Genomic DNA, 13,682 nt, shown 5'->3' on the forward strand with positions numbered 1-13,682 from the left:
AACACATTCATAAATCAAAACTGCATGAGGGTCACTCGCTCCAGGGATCATAACCTAGGCTCTGACATGAACAGGTCATGCTGGAGAAAGATGCATCTCCCAGAGACTGCCACTTCTCTGGAACAAGCTTCCAATTCATGTGGCCCTCTTCAGACACAACCCAGATCAGTGGATGGGTGATCACTCCTGGGGTGGCACCCATGTCCATCCTGGACAGATGAAGTCAGTATTAACTACCATAGACCCTTCTCTCTGAACTTCACTCACCTAACCACCGACAATTGGGGCAACTTGGGGTAAATATGGCTAGGCATGTAAGGACTCTTGGGCTGTTAGCCTAGTAACCTTCTATAAACCTATGAACCTAAAAAGCATTCATAAGGTAAGGACTAAAGACGGTGGGAACAAAGTTTGTATTCTTTCTTAACTGGCATGTAACCAACAGCACTTTAGGAGTAGTAGGAAGTAATTCTCCCTAAAGGAATTTCTACGTGTGTTACAGTTAGACTTGACAAATCTGTCGCTTGTAGTTTGGTACAGATCCCCCGCCATCCCCCAGGACACCCACTCCATGTTTCTCAATATACTGGATAATATTAAGGTACAGCCAATACGCCAATATTGGGAGATTTCCACTACCCCACCATCAACTGGGAAAATTACTCATGTACTAACTCATTTGCTCAACGTTTTCTGGAATTCATCAACTCCAGCGCCCTGGATCAGCTTGTCCATACCCCCACCAGGGGCAGCAACATCCTGGACCTGGTCACTACCAATATTGGTAACAGATGCTCCACACCAGAGGTCAACTCCTCACTAGTCAGATCCAAGCACAAGCTAATCACCATAGACATCCATATCCCACCTCCACCACCCCCCCATTAAGGAAACCACCGTAAAAAAAACTTCTCCAAAGCCAACTTCATGCTTAAGACAGAAGAGGCTAACTTCACGACACCCATACAGACGGAAGATAAAGGCACGACTGCTGAGTCATATACAAATGCACTGTATAAGCACATACACGAGTGCATGGACCATGCCATCCCCAACAGAACCAAAGTGCTATCCTCCAAAAACAGGAAGCCAATCTGGTGGTCCCCTGTCATAAACAAACTCTACAACATAAGGAAGAAACTGTTGCAAAAAAGAGTAAAATCCCATGATTGCAGGAATTGCCTGGTCAGCCTCAGTAAGAAGCTGAGATCCCTCATAAAATCCTCCAAAGCTAGTTACGAAAATAAAATCGCCATAGATTCTAAAGACAACCACAAAGCATTCTACAGCTATGTCAGAAATCTCAATGGCAACACTCAGATCTGCTCTGAGCTACAGCACAATGGTACTAGATTTACTGAACCAACTAATATTGCCAACATCCTGGCAGACAGGTTCAGTGCAGACTTTACCCCCCCACCCCCACCCCACCCACCAAAGGGCCCATCTCCATACCGGAAGATTGCAAAGCCCCTGTAATCACGGAAGCACAAGTAAAGACTGCACTCTCCAAAGCCAAGAACACAGCATCTATGGGACCAGACAACATCCCAGGCTGCGTTCTGCACGAACTACAGAATGAACTGGCACCTCACCTAAGTACCATGTTCAACCATCGCCTCACTTCAGGCTTTGTTCCTATGGAATGGAGCACAGCGACAGTTATCCCACTCCACAAAGGGGGTGCCACCACTCACCCCGGGAACTACTGCCCCATTAGCCTGACGAGCCTGGTCTGCAAGGCCATGGAATGTATCATCCTGAAGCTTATAAACAAAGGCATAGGTAACCTCCAAACTCTGGACCCCACTCAGTTTGGGTTTGTAAAAGGTAGATCATTCATCCTAAACCTGATTGACTTCTTTGAAACAGTCGCCAGAGCCATAGACGAGGGTAAGGTGGTGCACACAGCCAGTCTTGACCTTGCCAAGGCTTTCGAGACCATCCCCCACTCTGATATTCTAGATAAACTCGCTGAACTGGGCATAAATCCCGATGTTACAAGATGGGTGGCCAACTGGCTCACTGACAAGAACCCACACATTGAAAGCAGCCGTCTCCAAATCTGACGTCAGACCAGTGACAAGTGGAGTACCACAGGGTTCGGTCCTGGGTCCTCTCCTGTTTGGTATCTACTTCTCAGAAGTCCAGGCTAATACAGCTGGTCTCTGTCTACGAAGTTCACAGACTACTGCAAACTAGGAGCCATAATAGATTTGCCTAAGGATGTGAACATTCTATGAAGAGACCTTACTGAGACTGATGCTTGGTGTCAAAGTCATGGCCTAAAGCTCAGTGCCAAGAAGTGCATTGCCATCCACTTTGGAAAAAAACACTGTACACATGAACTTACCACATAGACTATAGCCTACTAAACACCGAAAGTGTGATAAGAGACCTTGGGACACAAGTGGACAGTAGTCCCTCCTTGGATAATCACATCGCTACAGTAGTCAAGAAATCCTTCTGTGTGGCAACCTCATCACAAAGGGGTTCTCCTCCAGAGAGGTCATCGTTCCTCTCTACTCATCCCTCATCAGGCCCATTATAGAGTACAATGCTCCATTTGGCATGTACCTGGCAAGACATCTACAACAACTAGAAAGACCACAGAAATACCTCACTAAGAGGATTACCGGCCTGAAACAGATGCCTTATGCAGACCGTCTCGAAAAACTCCAGCTCTACTCTGTCACATTTCACCTACTCAGAGGCGAACATACAGAGCCATGTCTAACCCAGATCTGATGGACATGCTACACTTAAAGAAATCCCAATCTCTCTGGGCCACTCGCTCCAGGGACCTAAACCTTGTCACCACAGTAAAGAGAATATGCTGTAGGGATAGATTCCTGTCCCAGACACTTCCCATGCTCTGGAACAGACTACCCATGCATGTCAAGCAAAGCCCCTCATTAGCCCTCTTTAAGAGAAATCTTCACAATTGGAAGGGAAACAGGAAATTCACACCGGGGATCACTTCTGTGGCTCTGCTCGACAGGGGCACAGTAAAATAATTTTTTTGGGTGACGAAAGCCAGGGAACCTCTTTTGGCTAGCCTTATGTAGGCTCTTGGGCCGATAGCCTAGTACTTACCTATGAACCTATATGCTTCATCTACTAAATTGCACTCAGAGGTCTAGTGATACAGTAATTGTCAATGACTGCCCTTTGTCATTGCAGGCTTATTGTATTAGTTTGATAGTGGGGGGTCTTTTGAAAAATCACATATTCCAACACTTTTTGTATTGGGAAATGGATTTCTAAAGTGTTCATGGTTTGCTACACCTATTTGTAAGTATTTTTTTTTGTTTGTCTGCATTCCTAAATCTCATTATATTGTCTTTTTTCTATGTAGTCCATCTTAATCTATTTTAAATGTTATTCTAATTTTCAGAAGAAAATTAATGCTTTACTTTTCCATTCTAGGCATTCCATATAGTGAGCATAGTAGTTACTTGGAAATGAAACGCTTTGTACAGTGGTTGAAACCAAACAAAATCATTCCTACAGTAAATATGGGAAGCTGGGAGTCGAGGAAGGTAATGGAAGGCTATTTCAGAGAGTGGAAAGCTGAAGTTGCAAAGAAGAGTGTGTCTTCGTGAAAGACCTTTCATAAATTAACTGCAGACTTGCTTATGAAATTTTAAGATGATGAAACTTTTGTCTCAAGAGATTTCAGGAAGGCTTGTGACAGCCATATGTGACCACAGCACATAAGTACATCAGTTTAAGCTTTGACTGTTCAAAAAAAAAATACTTTTGTTTAGAGTACTCTGTGTTGCACTTTGTATTGTAGATACTTTTAGCTTTGTTAGCATAATTATGTTTAACTCTCTGCATTTCTTTTACAATTGAATGATTTGACCAGTGCTCCTGATGTACCAGTCCATTTTAATGTTTGTACATGTCATGCGTCTGATTTAAAATAATGTATTAATACCATTCTAGAATATTACATTGAATACTGAACTTTTAAATTTCTTCAACAGCTGCCATTGTATAAATGTCCATAACACTATATTTCAGCAGTTTCAGGTGGCTGCTCATGTTGCCTCTGTAAACTCTTACTATGAATGTGATCATGTATAACCTGCATTTTGTATTGTTTATGTTAATCCTTTTAATTTAAATTGCCACTGTCCATTTCCCTTTATTTCCAAGTTAGAATCTTTATGGGCCTTCATCTCGCTCTGATTGTTAAAGCCCTCCACAACATTACGTCAGGAATTCACACTCACACCCTGCCCATGACATTAAGAGAGATCTTTGCTTCCCTTTATGTGACCTTCATGACTCCTTTATATATTTGAAGACTGCTGTAGTATATTTGAGCCTACCGAAGCTAACTGGAAGATTAAAGCTGTCATCTGCCTGGTTGTGCCAATTAACCAGCCCCCTTCCTGTTTGATCCCAGTTTGTGGTGACTTATACATTGTGTGTACTGCATCATTTGCACATGCTCATAGTATTTAAGCCTTAGGTTTTTGTTTGCATTTTTGTGGCCCTTCCCAACATTGACTATCCACCTCCCCACCAGTATCCTAGTGACCTTTGTGTTCATCCTGCCTTTTTAGCTTGGTAGGCTGAAGTGTCACCTCCTTACCCATCTCCTAATGACCCATGTTGTTCATCCCTCTCACTATGCTTGGTAGGCTGAGCTGCATTAAGCCCGTGCTTGTCCTCAGGTAGGTGATGCACATACAGTGAATCCTTTCCAGGAAATAGGAGAGGCAACGTCTTCTCACTTCCAGACCTCCCCAACTGCCAACTGCCTTATCCAGTAGTTGGATTCACTTTTCAAGCCTGGATTGGCTGGGATGATTTATCCGTCATTGTCACAGGGCTGGCTTGTTTCATGTTTTACTTTCTGTGCCTTCCAAGTCACCACAGATAGCTCGAGCACTTTCTTCCCCTAGCATCTAGCTTACGCTGGTGCCATCTGCATTGTAAAGGATGGCTTCCTTGTTATCCAAAAGTGTTGCTTATCATTTCAAAAGATTTAGTATGGCACAAAATCCATTCATTTTCCGCCTGCAACATAGGCTGTGTATGCTGTGTATTTTTTTGTTACAGAATTAAATTGTGGTCTGTCTGAAATATTTATTATAAAATATGAAAAAAACAAATATTTTAACAAGTTATAATCAGGTGATGGATGATTGTACAAAACACATGAAATGTCACTTTATATTACATATTTGTGATTTTTTAAATAACATTTTATACAGGCTTGTAGTATAAATAAATCTGTCTAAATTATACCATTTAGCAGTAGTCACTTTTTCCTGTATTATTTTTTCGATCTTTATTTGGTCACAAATTGAATACAGATTATGTATTTGAAGTACAATTTTTGCATTCTTTTTCATGCTGCTGTTTTTGAAATCTTTAAATTTGATATCATTTTCATTCATTCCTCAACTGATGACTCCGTTCCAAAAGAAAAGGAATCCAAGAGACAGCCCCCTGACCATTCTCGTTTGGCTCTAATTACAAGCTTCCAGCTAAAATTTCTACGAAACCAAATCTGATGTCAACCTCGGATCCTACAACTTCAAGCACCAAATGTCCTCACATCTGATCTCCACTTTTCTCCCCAGATCTGATATCTCCTCTTTCATTCGCCTTTGTTACAAGAGACACAGAGGAAACCCTCCAGACCACCTTCCATTAGTTCATCCCTTAGGTCCTCCAGGAGTTTATATGAGGTAGAGGTGAATAGAATGATGAGGAAGTTCCTCAGGGTTCAAATCCAGCTGATGTAATTCGGGCTCCAACTCCAATTAGACCCATGAACCTGCCTTCATCTCAACCCCATGTTATTTCCCCTTCTTCGATCCAGCCTGTGATTTCATAGCCCAAAGATCCAAGATCTTTGAGGATGTCCTTGTCAGATCCAAAGACAGGCTGTTCTTCCACTTCATCCATGCTGCTGAGTTGCCTGGCTCCGATCTCTTTGGAGCAGCATGACCGTCATAGAGTCCTCACCGGTTCTGAGGGTTGGGGTCGACTCTGAAATTGTCAGAGCCATCCTTGCCGCTTGGCACATTGGCGTTGGATAGCTCAGCTCGGACTTCTTACTCAAATTAGGGATTCGGAGTTTGGTACAGGTCACTTCTGCGCCAGTGCAACTGGCTGTTGTCTCTCCTGGACCTTCTGCCTTTGAGGTAGTGAGCCTTCTATATACCCAGAGAGAGGACATTCTCTTCAGGTCCTATTCTTCTTCGTCCTCCATCAAATTTAAGCTCTGAGCCTCTCACGTCTGTTCCACCGGGACTGCCACCCCGTAGTAGCTTTAGACAGTCCTCATCCTGGACTCCCCACCCACCTCCAATACCCCACCAGACCATCCCACTGATGAGGTCCCTAAGAAGAGGATGTGCAAAAGGAGGCACCTAGATTCACCTCAGGAATCTGTCACCGATGACATGGGACTTCGATGACCAAAAGGGGTCCCCAGATCTCCACCTGATGATGTCTCTTGTGGAGAGATCCTGGAACCTTTTAAAAAGAGAGATGGATGGTCTTCCAGTACCCCTTTCCAAGAGGAGTCAATGTTTCTGGAGGCTTTCGGGGCTGTCCTGGCTACATCTTGGTTTGTCCCTCCAGCTGATCATTTGATCAACCTTATCTCATGCCAACATCATCATCTTACAATTACTATCAGAGAGAAATTCAAGGTTGGTAAAATATAAAGACCTTAAATGAGTAGTTTTGGTAAAGTGTGCGAGCTCAGAGAGGAAGTGAAAGAGGGCAGGTAGTAGTTTAGGTGGGAGTGGGATAAGGACAGGTCCAGGAATTAGTAACAAGTCCTTTAGAAGTTTTTTGAAGTTAAGGAAGTTGCCATCTGTTCATAGAGAAATTGAAAGTTTGTTCCACGCATTCGCGACGGGGTGACTGTATAAAAGTTTGCCAATATATTTATTGGGTTTGTAGATGTCTAAGAAGTGTAGGTGTGTCCTGCATTGGTTATGCTTAGGAGAGCAGGGAGTGATGAGGTCTGTTGAGGGCGGGAGAACAAGAAGATTGATTTAAGATAGTGTGTGTGAGGTGGAGCTAGGGAAGAACGAGTTGGTTGGCTCAAGCCATTGTAGATTTTTTAAAGCTATGCAATGGTGAGAGCAATAGGGAAACTTGGCAGCAAATTTGGCTGTTTTCATAGGTTCATAGATTAATACTAAGCTAACTGCCCTTGCAAGCCATTTTAAACCTAGCCAAGTGTCCCTTGTGAGACTCAAACCCTGCACCTTGTGTTTGCAAGGCAAACACCTTAACCATTAGGCCACCCTCCCAAAATACAACCTAAAACCTCTTGTTTTAGGTAGTTTTAAGTTTAGCTTATAAATTGGATTGAGTACTGGTGAGAACAGGGGTTGCATAAAGTAAGGTTGGGAGAAGGAAAATCTGTGCTAGAAAATGTTTGGCATTATTAATGAGGTATTTTTTATGTCTGCATAAGAGACCAAGTTTTTGATGGGTCTTTTTGTTGGCTTGCTGAATATGTATGTCAGACTTTAGTTGGTCATCTGTGATTACACCCAGAAGTTTAGTATTTGGTTTAACATAGGGAAGTGTATTATTAACAGAAGATACTGGGAAGGTATTTTTGTGCTGCTGTAGGGATTTGGGAAGGAAGAGTAGAAGTTTTGTTTTTTTAGGATTGAGAAGTAGTTGATTATTAGTCAGCCATTTTTTTTGACTGAATGGAGGAAATCTTGAATAAGAGCAAGGAGGTGTGGAAGGTTATCAGACTATGAGGTAATAGTGGAGTCGTCTGCATATTGTATTAGTGAGGAGTTTGGACAGGACATGTGTAGGTTATTTGTAAAGATATTAAAAAGGGGGGTCCAAGGATTTACCCTTGGGGGACACCTGTTTGGATTGGGAGGAAGGGGGAGGAGGCAGGAAGCCATTTGATGGATTGGAATCTGGAGAATCATAGTATAATAGAAGAGGAGAGGTTAAGGGAAGAACATTTTAAGAGCAGTAGGTTATGAGAAATAGTGTCAAAGTCTTTAGATAGGTCAAGGAAGAGGCATGGGACTAGTTTGTTATTGTCCTGTGCTTTGGCGATATTCTGTGTAAATGAAATGAGAGTTGTAAAGGTGCTGTGGTGAGGACGGAAACTGTGTTGGGTGAGAGTTAGCAGTTTGTCTTGTATGATGTGTTTGAGAAGCTGGTTATGAATACAGTTTTCTAGAATTTTGGATAAGGGGGATAGTATGGCAGTAGGTCTGTAGTTAGTTTGTTTTGTTGAATTGCCGCCTTTGTGGAACGGTATGACATAGGATTTTTTCCAAATGTCAGGGACTGTGTTCTCTTGAATAGCTCTGTTTACTGATATGGAGACTGGATGTGCAAACAGAGTTAGCTGAAAGTTTAAGGAATAGAGGAAGTAAGTTGTCGGCGAGGGGGAGCAGGTTTTCAGTTTGGTTAGAAGAGATTTTATGTATGTAGTAGGGACAGGTTGAAGACAAAACTGGGTGGAATAGAGTCAATGAAGAAGGAATTAAGAAAGGGGGCCGTGTCTGTTGGTGAGCTGTTAGGACAGTGGCTGGGGGTAGAAGGGTTGCCCGAATGTAAGAGTTTGTTGATACTATTCCAAAACTTTTTCATGTTTGAGTTGGGGTTACCTAGTGTTTTTAACTAAGAGGGAGCTTGTGGAACAGAGCTCATTTGCCCATCCCCCTAATAAGAGAGTCCAGGGCCTTGGACAGATTTGGTAAGCATATTTATGCCTCAGTGACCTTTGCTGTTCAGTTTCTGAATTATTTGGCACACTTTAGTACATTGCAAAGGGATTTGACAAAGGAGTTTTCTAAATCTCTTTCAGGGCTCATATCTGTGGAGGACCAGAAGAAAGGTTTCTTCATAACTGGCTACCCTTCAGTCTACTTCCAATGCGTCCATGAGGTTGATCTTTCATGCAGCAGAGGGTACCTCTAAAGCTGCGGGTTCAGGCAATGCTGTCAGGAGGCATACCCAGGTGTGCCTGCTTTTCTTTTTTGTTTGTTTTTTAATATTTTTATTAGTTTTAAAACTTTTATAAAAAATGAAAATAAATACAAGATAAGGAACTTGTAAGGTACATCAATCCAAGAAAAAGAAAATAAAGTACATTCCAAATTAATACAGTTAACAACAAGTTTTGATTTATAGACCAGCAGTTATTGTAACAAGTACCTTACTCCCGGTCGGGTAAAACATTCACTAGGGTGCCCCAGAAAAACATAATACAAATATGAATCAGGCCTCCCAAGAGGAGGATATCTTTAATCAGGTAACTATATAAAGTATAAACTGTTAACGGTTTTGGGGGTACACCACCTAAACTAAACTATACATGTCCTAAAAACCTATTTACACCATATTTACAATATGGATGTCAGGGGACCTCTCCAAATAAAATGTCTTACGACAATTAGGAAAGTGTAAAGTTTACATTATCAAATAATTTTGGACCGTACCTTGTACAAAAAAGATCCAGCTTGGAATGCAAATGTACAAAAAAAACTTTTGCTGGATTTTACTTATTCCGGATTAGATCAAAGAGATTTTCCCCAATATTTTTTAAAATAATTATTTTTCTTTTTGCTATTCGTGCACATTTTCTGCGCAGATATATATTTTATTGCCATATCCTTAAAGTTTTCCCATGAAATTGCTGAGGGGTTGGTCCAATTTTTAGTAATGAAATATTTAAGGAGAGCACAAACTGGGACAAGAACATGACGGCGAATACTTTTGATTTGAATAGGAACAATATTAAGGATCATAGTTTTTGTCCTGTTCGATTCTCAGCTATGCGTGAATGGGCGTACCTTCGTTGAAGATTGTGTGTCAGGGCTGGCAACTCAGCACGTAAAAATCTACTGCCAATCATTAGCGGACCAGAGTTCCGCTGTGGCGACCCCTAACCAGGAAAAGCCGAAAGACACAACAAGTTTGCCAAGAAAATGTAGTTTTCTCATACCCCATTTAATTGAATTCTGAGGGAGCACCAGAGTTTATAGATGATCTTACAACTCCCGAACATGTGTATTATGTCAACATAAGGGAGAGTACAGAAAGGACATGTTAAGTTTTTATTACATCTGAATTTGGGGTGCAGATGTGCCTGTTTGATTTTGCGGAGCCTTTCAAGTCTTAATTCATCAATGCTGTTTTTAATTTTTAATAGATCATCTTTTTTCATCCCTAAAGTTAAGGTATCACTCTCTAGAAGTATGCTGGACAGAAGGACCCTTTCTGTCATTGCGATCGTTTTTTCTACAAATCAGAGATTCTTTTTCAGCAGTCAACAAAGTCATAAAAAAGATGTGGTTTTACAAGTCCCAAGGGCCTTTTCAGGAATCACGAGGAGATAGTTCTTCTCGGGGCACAGGGGGGAACTGTAACGGAAGACACCATCCTCATGGCAAGGGTGGCCCACAGAACCAGGTCTTCAGAAATCCCTTCTCTGAAAACCCCTGCCACTGTTCTTGAAGGGTTGCCTGACAGCTGTGCTCTGGAGGCAGTCGGGGACAACTGCACCTTGAAGCCAGGGCATCCATCACAAAAGACACCTGGATGCAGAAAAGTATATCCAGAGGTTATTTCACACCATTTTCCCAAATTCCTCCAACAAATACATAAAACATCCCCAATGTTCTACCCAATCAGGGGGAAACAGAAGCCTTGGAAATAGTAAATCTGCTAGAAAAAAAAAGTCATCCAAATGGTAACCCCCAGACCAGCAAGGATCTGGAGCTTACTAAAGATTCTTTTAGTGCCAAAGAAGACTGGATTTGAGACCAGTTCTAGATGTCAGCCATCTAAACTAGTATGTAAAATACTCAAAGTTCCGGATGGTCATGGTTCAGTGCATTTTATCGCTACTGCAAAAGGATGATTGGATGCGCTTGGTAGACCTTCAGGATGTATACTATATCAAAATGAGCAGGCACTCTAAGATACCTGCACTTCAGTCTGGCAGCCAGTCATTGTCAGTTCAGAACACTGTCCTTCGCCTCACCATAGCCCCCAGGGTGTTCAACAAATGCATAGCGGTGGTGGTGACTCACCTGAGACTGCTGGGATTCTGGGTGTTTCCATACCTAGATGACTGGCTCCTGCCCGTCCTATCCAGACATCTGTTGATTCAAGCAGAGGATTACTTGCTCCAGTTATGTCGCTTTTTTGGGCATCCCAGTCAGTTACACCAAATCACAACTTATTCATACTCAGACCCCAGAGTTTGTAGGTGCTTGTCTAGGCATAATCAACCAGATAGCTTTGCTTCCTCTGTCAGAAGTTTGCACTGTCAGGTTACAGGTTATGAAAGTGTTCTCCCATTTCTTACCCTGCAGCCACGCTAGTCTTCCAAGCATTAGGATTGATGGCAGCCATGATAACTCTTGTTCCGTTAGGCAAATTTCATGTTCAGGTCCTGCAGTTGACTCTCAGTACAATTGTGTATTCTTCAGCATCCTTTAAACTCTCCAGTCAAGATTTCCTAAGTTTGCAAGGAATATCTCCTTTGTGGATTCATTCAGAAAACGTTTGTCAAGGCCACCCCTTTGTTCTCCCACAACCAGTAGCCACAGTCACCACAGATGCCTCCCACATTGGGTGGGTGGGTCATTTCTTGGGAAGTACAGTCTAAGGTGTGTGGTCCCCAGAAGAGGTATATAGACGACATGTGAGTAGTCTGGTACATCAAGAAATGGGGAGAATCAGATTTAACTCGTGTCGAGAAGCAATGAGAGTATGGCAATAGGTGATTTTTTTTCTGGTCAATTCTTATGGCAATGCACATACTAAGGAAACCAATGTGCTTTGCAGATAGACTACGCAAGTCCATTTTGATGCCTCATGAGTGGCCTCCCAGTCAAAGAGAGGTGGAATAGATATATGTCCTTCTATTCATATGCTGCGGTATCCATAACATGAAGGAGTCTACCTCTGGTTGACTCTCGTACGTCCGGCCATTATACAAAAGTTAGCTGCTACTGCGAACATACGTGCATCGCCCTCATCACTCAGCATACATCGGTCATAAACAGAAGTTGGGTACAAAGAGGATGTCGGTGCACATCTGTCTCAGAACTTTTCTGCAACCTGTGTGTGACTGCCAGCTCTGGTTGTTGCTTGCTTGGAGAAGGGGCTTCATGTTTGTTAAGATAAGAAGTTTTGGTTACCGTTTTGCTACTGTGTTGTGGGTTAATGTCAGGTAGAAAGGGCAAGTGTCAGTCTGGAAGGCAGATTCCACATAAAGACTCACACAAGCTCTGCCTATTCTGTTTAGGCCAAGAACGCGACCACACCTCTTGTGAAATCTGTCAGGTCTTTGTTCTCTAAACACTTAGGAGCCATCTAGCCACATAAAAATTATATCTAGAGAATCAGCGCTTGAAACACTTGGCCAAGGACATGGACCCAACGTCGGGAATGTCGCAAAAAAGGCCAGGAAATCTTGGCCTGAACCTACTGCTGCACCCTCTATTCCGACCGTACCTCTCGAGGCTGGTGAAGTCCCAGAGTCCGTGTTAGAAGCCATGGACCTTCCACTGATGGGTACCCTGGAGGAACCCATAAAGAAGCCACTGGCATGTCCCAGAGAGAGTCGCAGGCGTTTGATTTGGGCACTGGGGGGGGTGAAGGCTCATAATTTCTGAGGGCCCGCGTGGGGTTTCCCAAATCATCGTCCACAAGGATGTTGTCTCTGATTTTGTGGAGTGTCAACTGGCATCCAGCCCTCCCTCCCTGCACTGCATAACAGATATGTCTATGTCGGATGCCCCCAAAAAGAAGTAGCAAAAATCTAAACATATTACTCCTCAACCATCTGTACTGTCTGACCAGATGCCTGACTGGCAGGCCTTTACTCAGGGCCTACTTAATGCCTTCCTTGCTTTACGACAGGTCTCTGCCCCTGTGCAGGCCCCTAGGGCAAGCTAGATGTGCTTCGTGTTTCACTGTTGTAGTCATCACATTTGGGCTATCTGTCTGCAAGTAGCCCACAGCCGGCCTGAATACCAGCGTCTTCGGATTTCTGGGTAGGATGCTGTCACTTCTTCCATGGCGTCAGGTCGTCAGGGGTATCAAACATGCAGCCGATGCCATTACATCAGTCTTTCTTTCCGTGCAGTGCCCGAAGCAGAAGCAGTTCGCAAGTGCTGGTCGGTCGACTCCTGAAATTTTCATTTTCGAGTTTCAGACCCGAAGTCTTCAAAAATAAGATAAGTACCCATTGAGGATCCTTTTTTCTTGCTCTAACTGATGTCAGAAAAAATTAACAATTCTCTTGCCTGTGGAAAGCAAATACCTCATAGAGATTTTCATTCTTACTGCGCCACCTGTTTAGGCCCAGACCACGACGTCCCTCGCTGTCAGTTTTGTGCCTTGTTCAACTCCCGAACTATTCGTCGTTGGGCTATTTTTGTCGCTAAATACTTTCGTTCTCGATCTCCGTACTCTGAAATGGCTTCATTAAGCCATCCAACTACCGATCTTCCGAAAAAATGTAAGGATAAAGACAGAGACAGACTGCATAGGTCCAAAACTGCCGACAACGCTTCCGTTAAGCTAGTCGCCAGTTCTGTGGTACTCAGTGAGGTGCTTTCGCAGCCTCGGATACCCACTACTACAGATTCGCAGGCCTCTACTGAGACCCATTTGGAGTCTGGTATGCCGCGAGA

General features: G+C 43.0%; 1 protein-coding gene across 1 annotated transcript in view; it reads left to right on the top strand.

The window, feature by feature from the left end:
• Positions 1-5,264, top strand: part of DCLRE1A (DNA cross-link repair 1A) — a 1,235,225-nt gene extending 1,229,961 nt beyond the window's left edge. Inside the window, exon 9 of the mRNA XM_044055939.1 lies at positions 3,430-5,264. Within this exon, the coding sequence (XP_043911874.1) occupies positions 3,430-3,605 (176 nt within the window). The 3' untranslated portion in view covers positions 3,606-5,264. The remainder of the gene's footprint in view (positions 1-3,429) is intronic.
• Positions 5,265-13,682: the final 8,418 nt, after the last annotated feature.

This window comes from Protopterus annectens, chromosome 14.part0, assembly GCF_019279795.1.
Source record: "Protopterus annectens isolate FY-2018-M chromosome 14.part0, PAN1.0, whole genome shotgun sequence".
Taxonomy (NCBI): Eukaryota; Metazoa; Chordata; order Ceratodontiformes; family Protopteridae; genus Protopterus; species Protopterus annectens.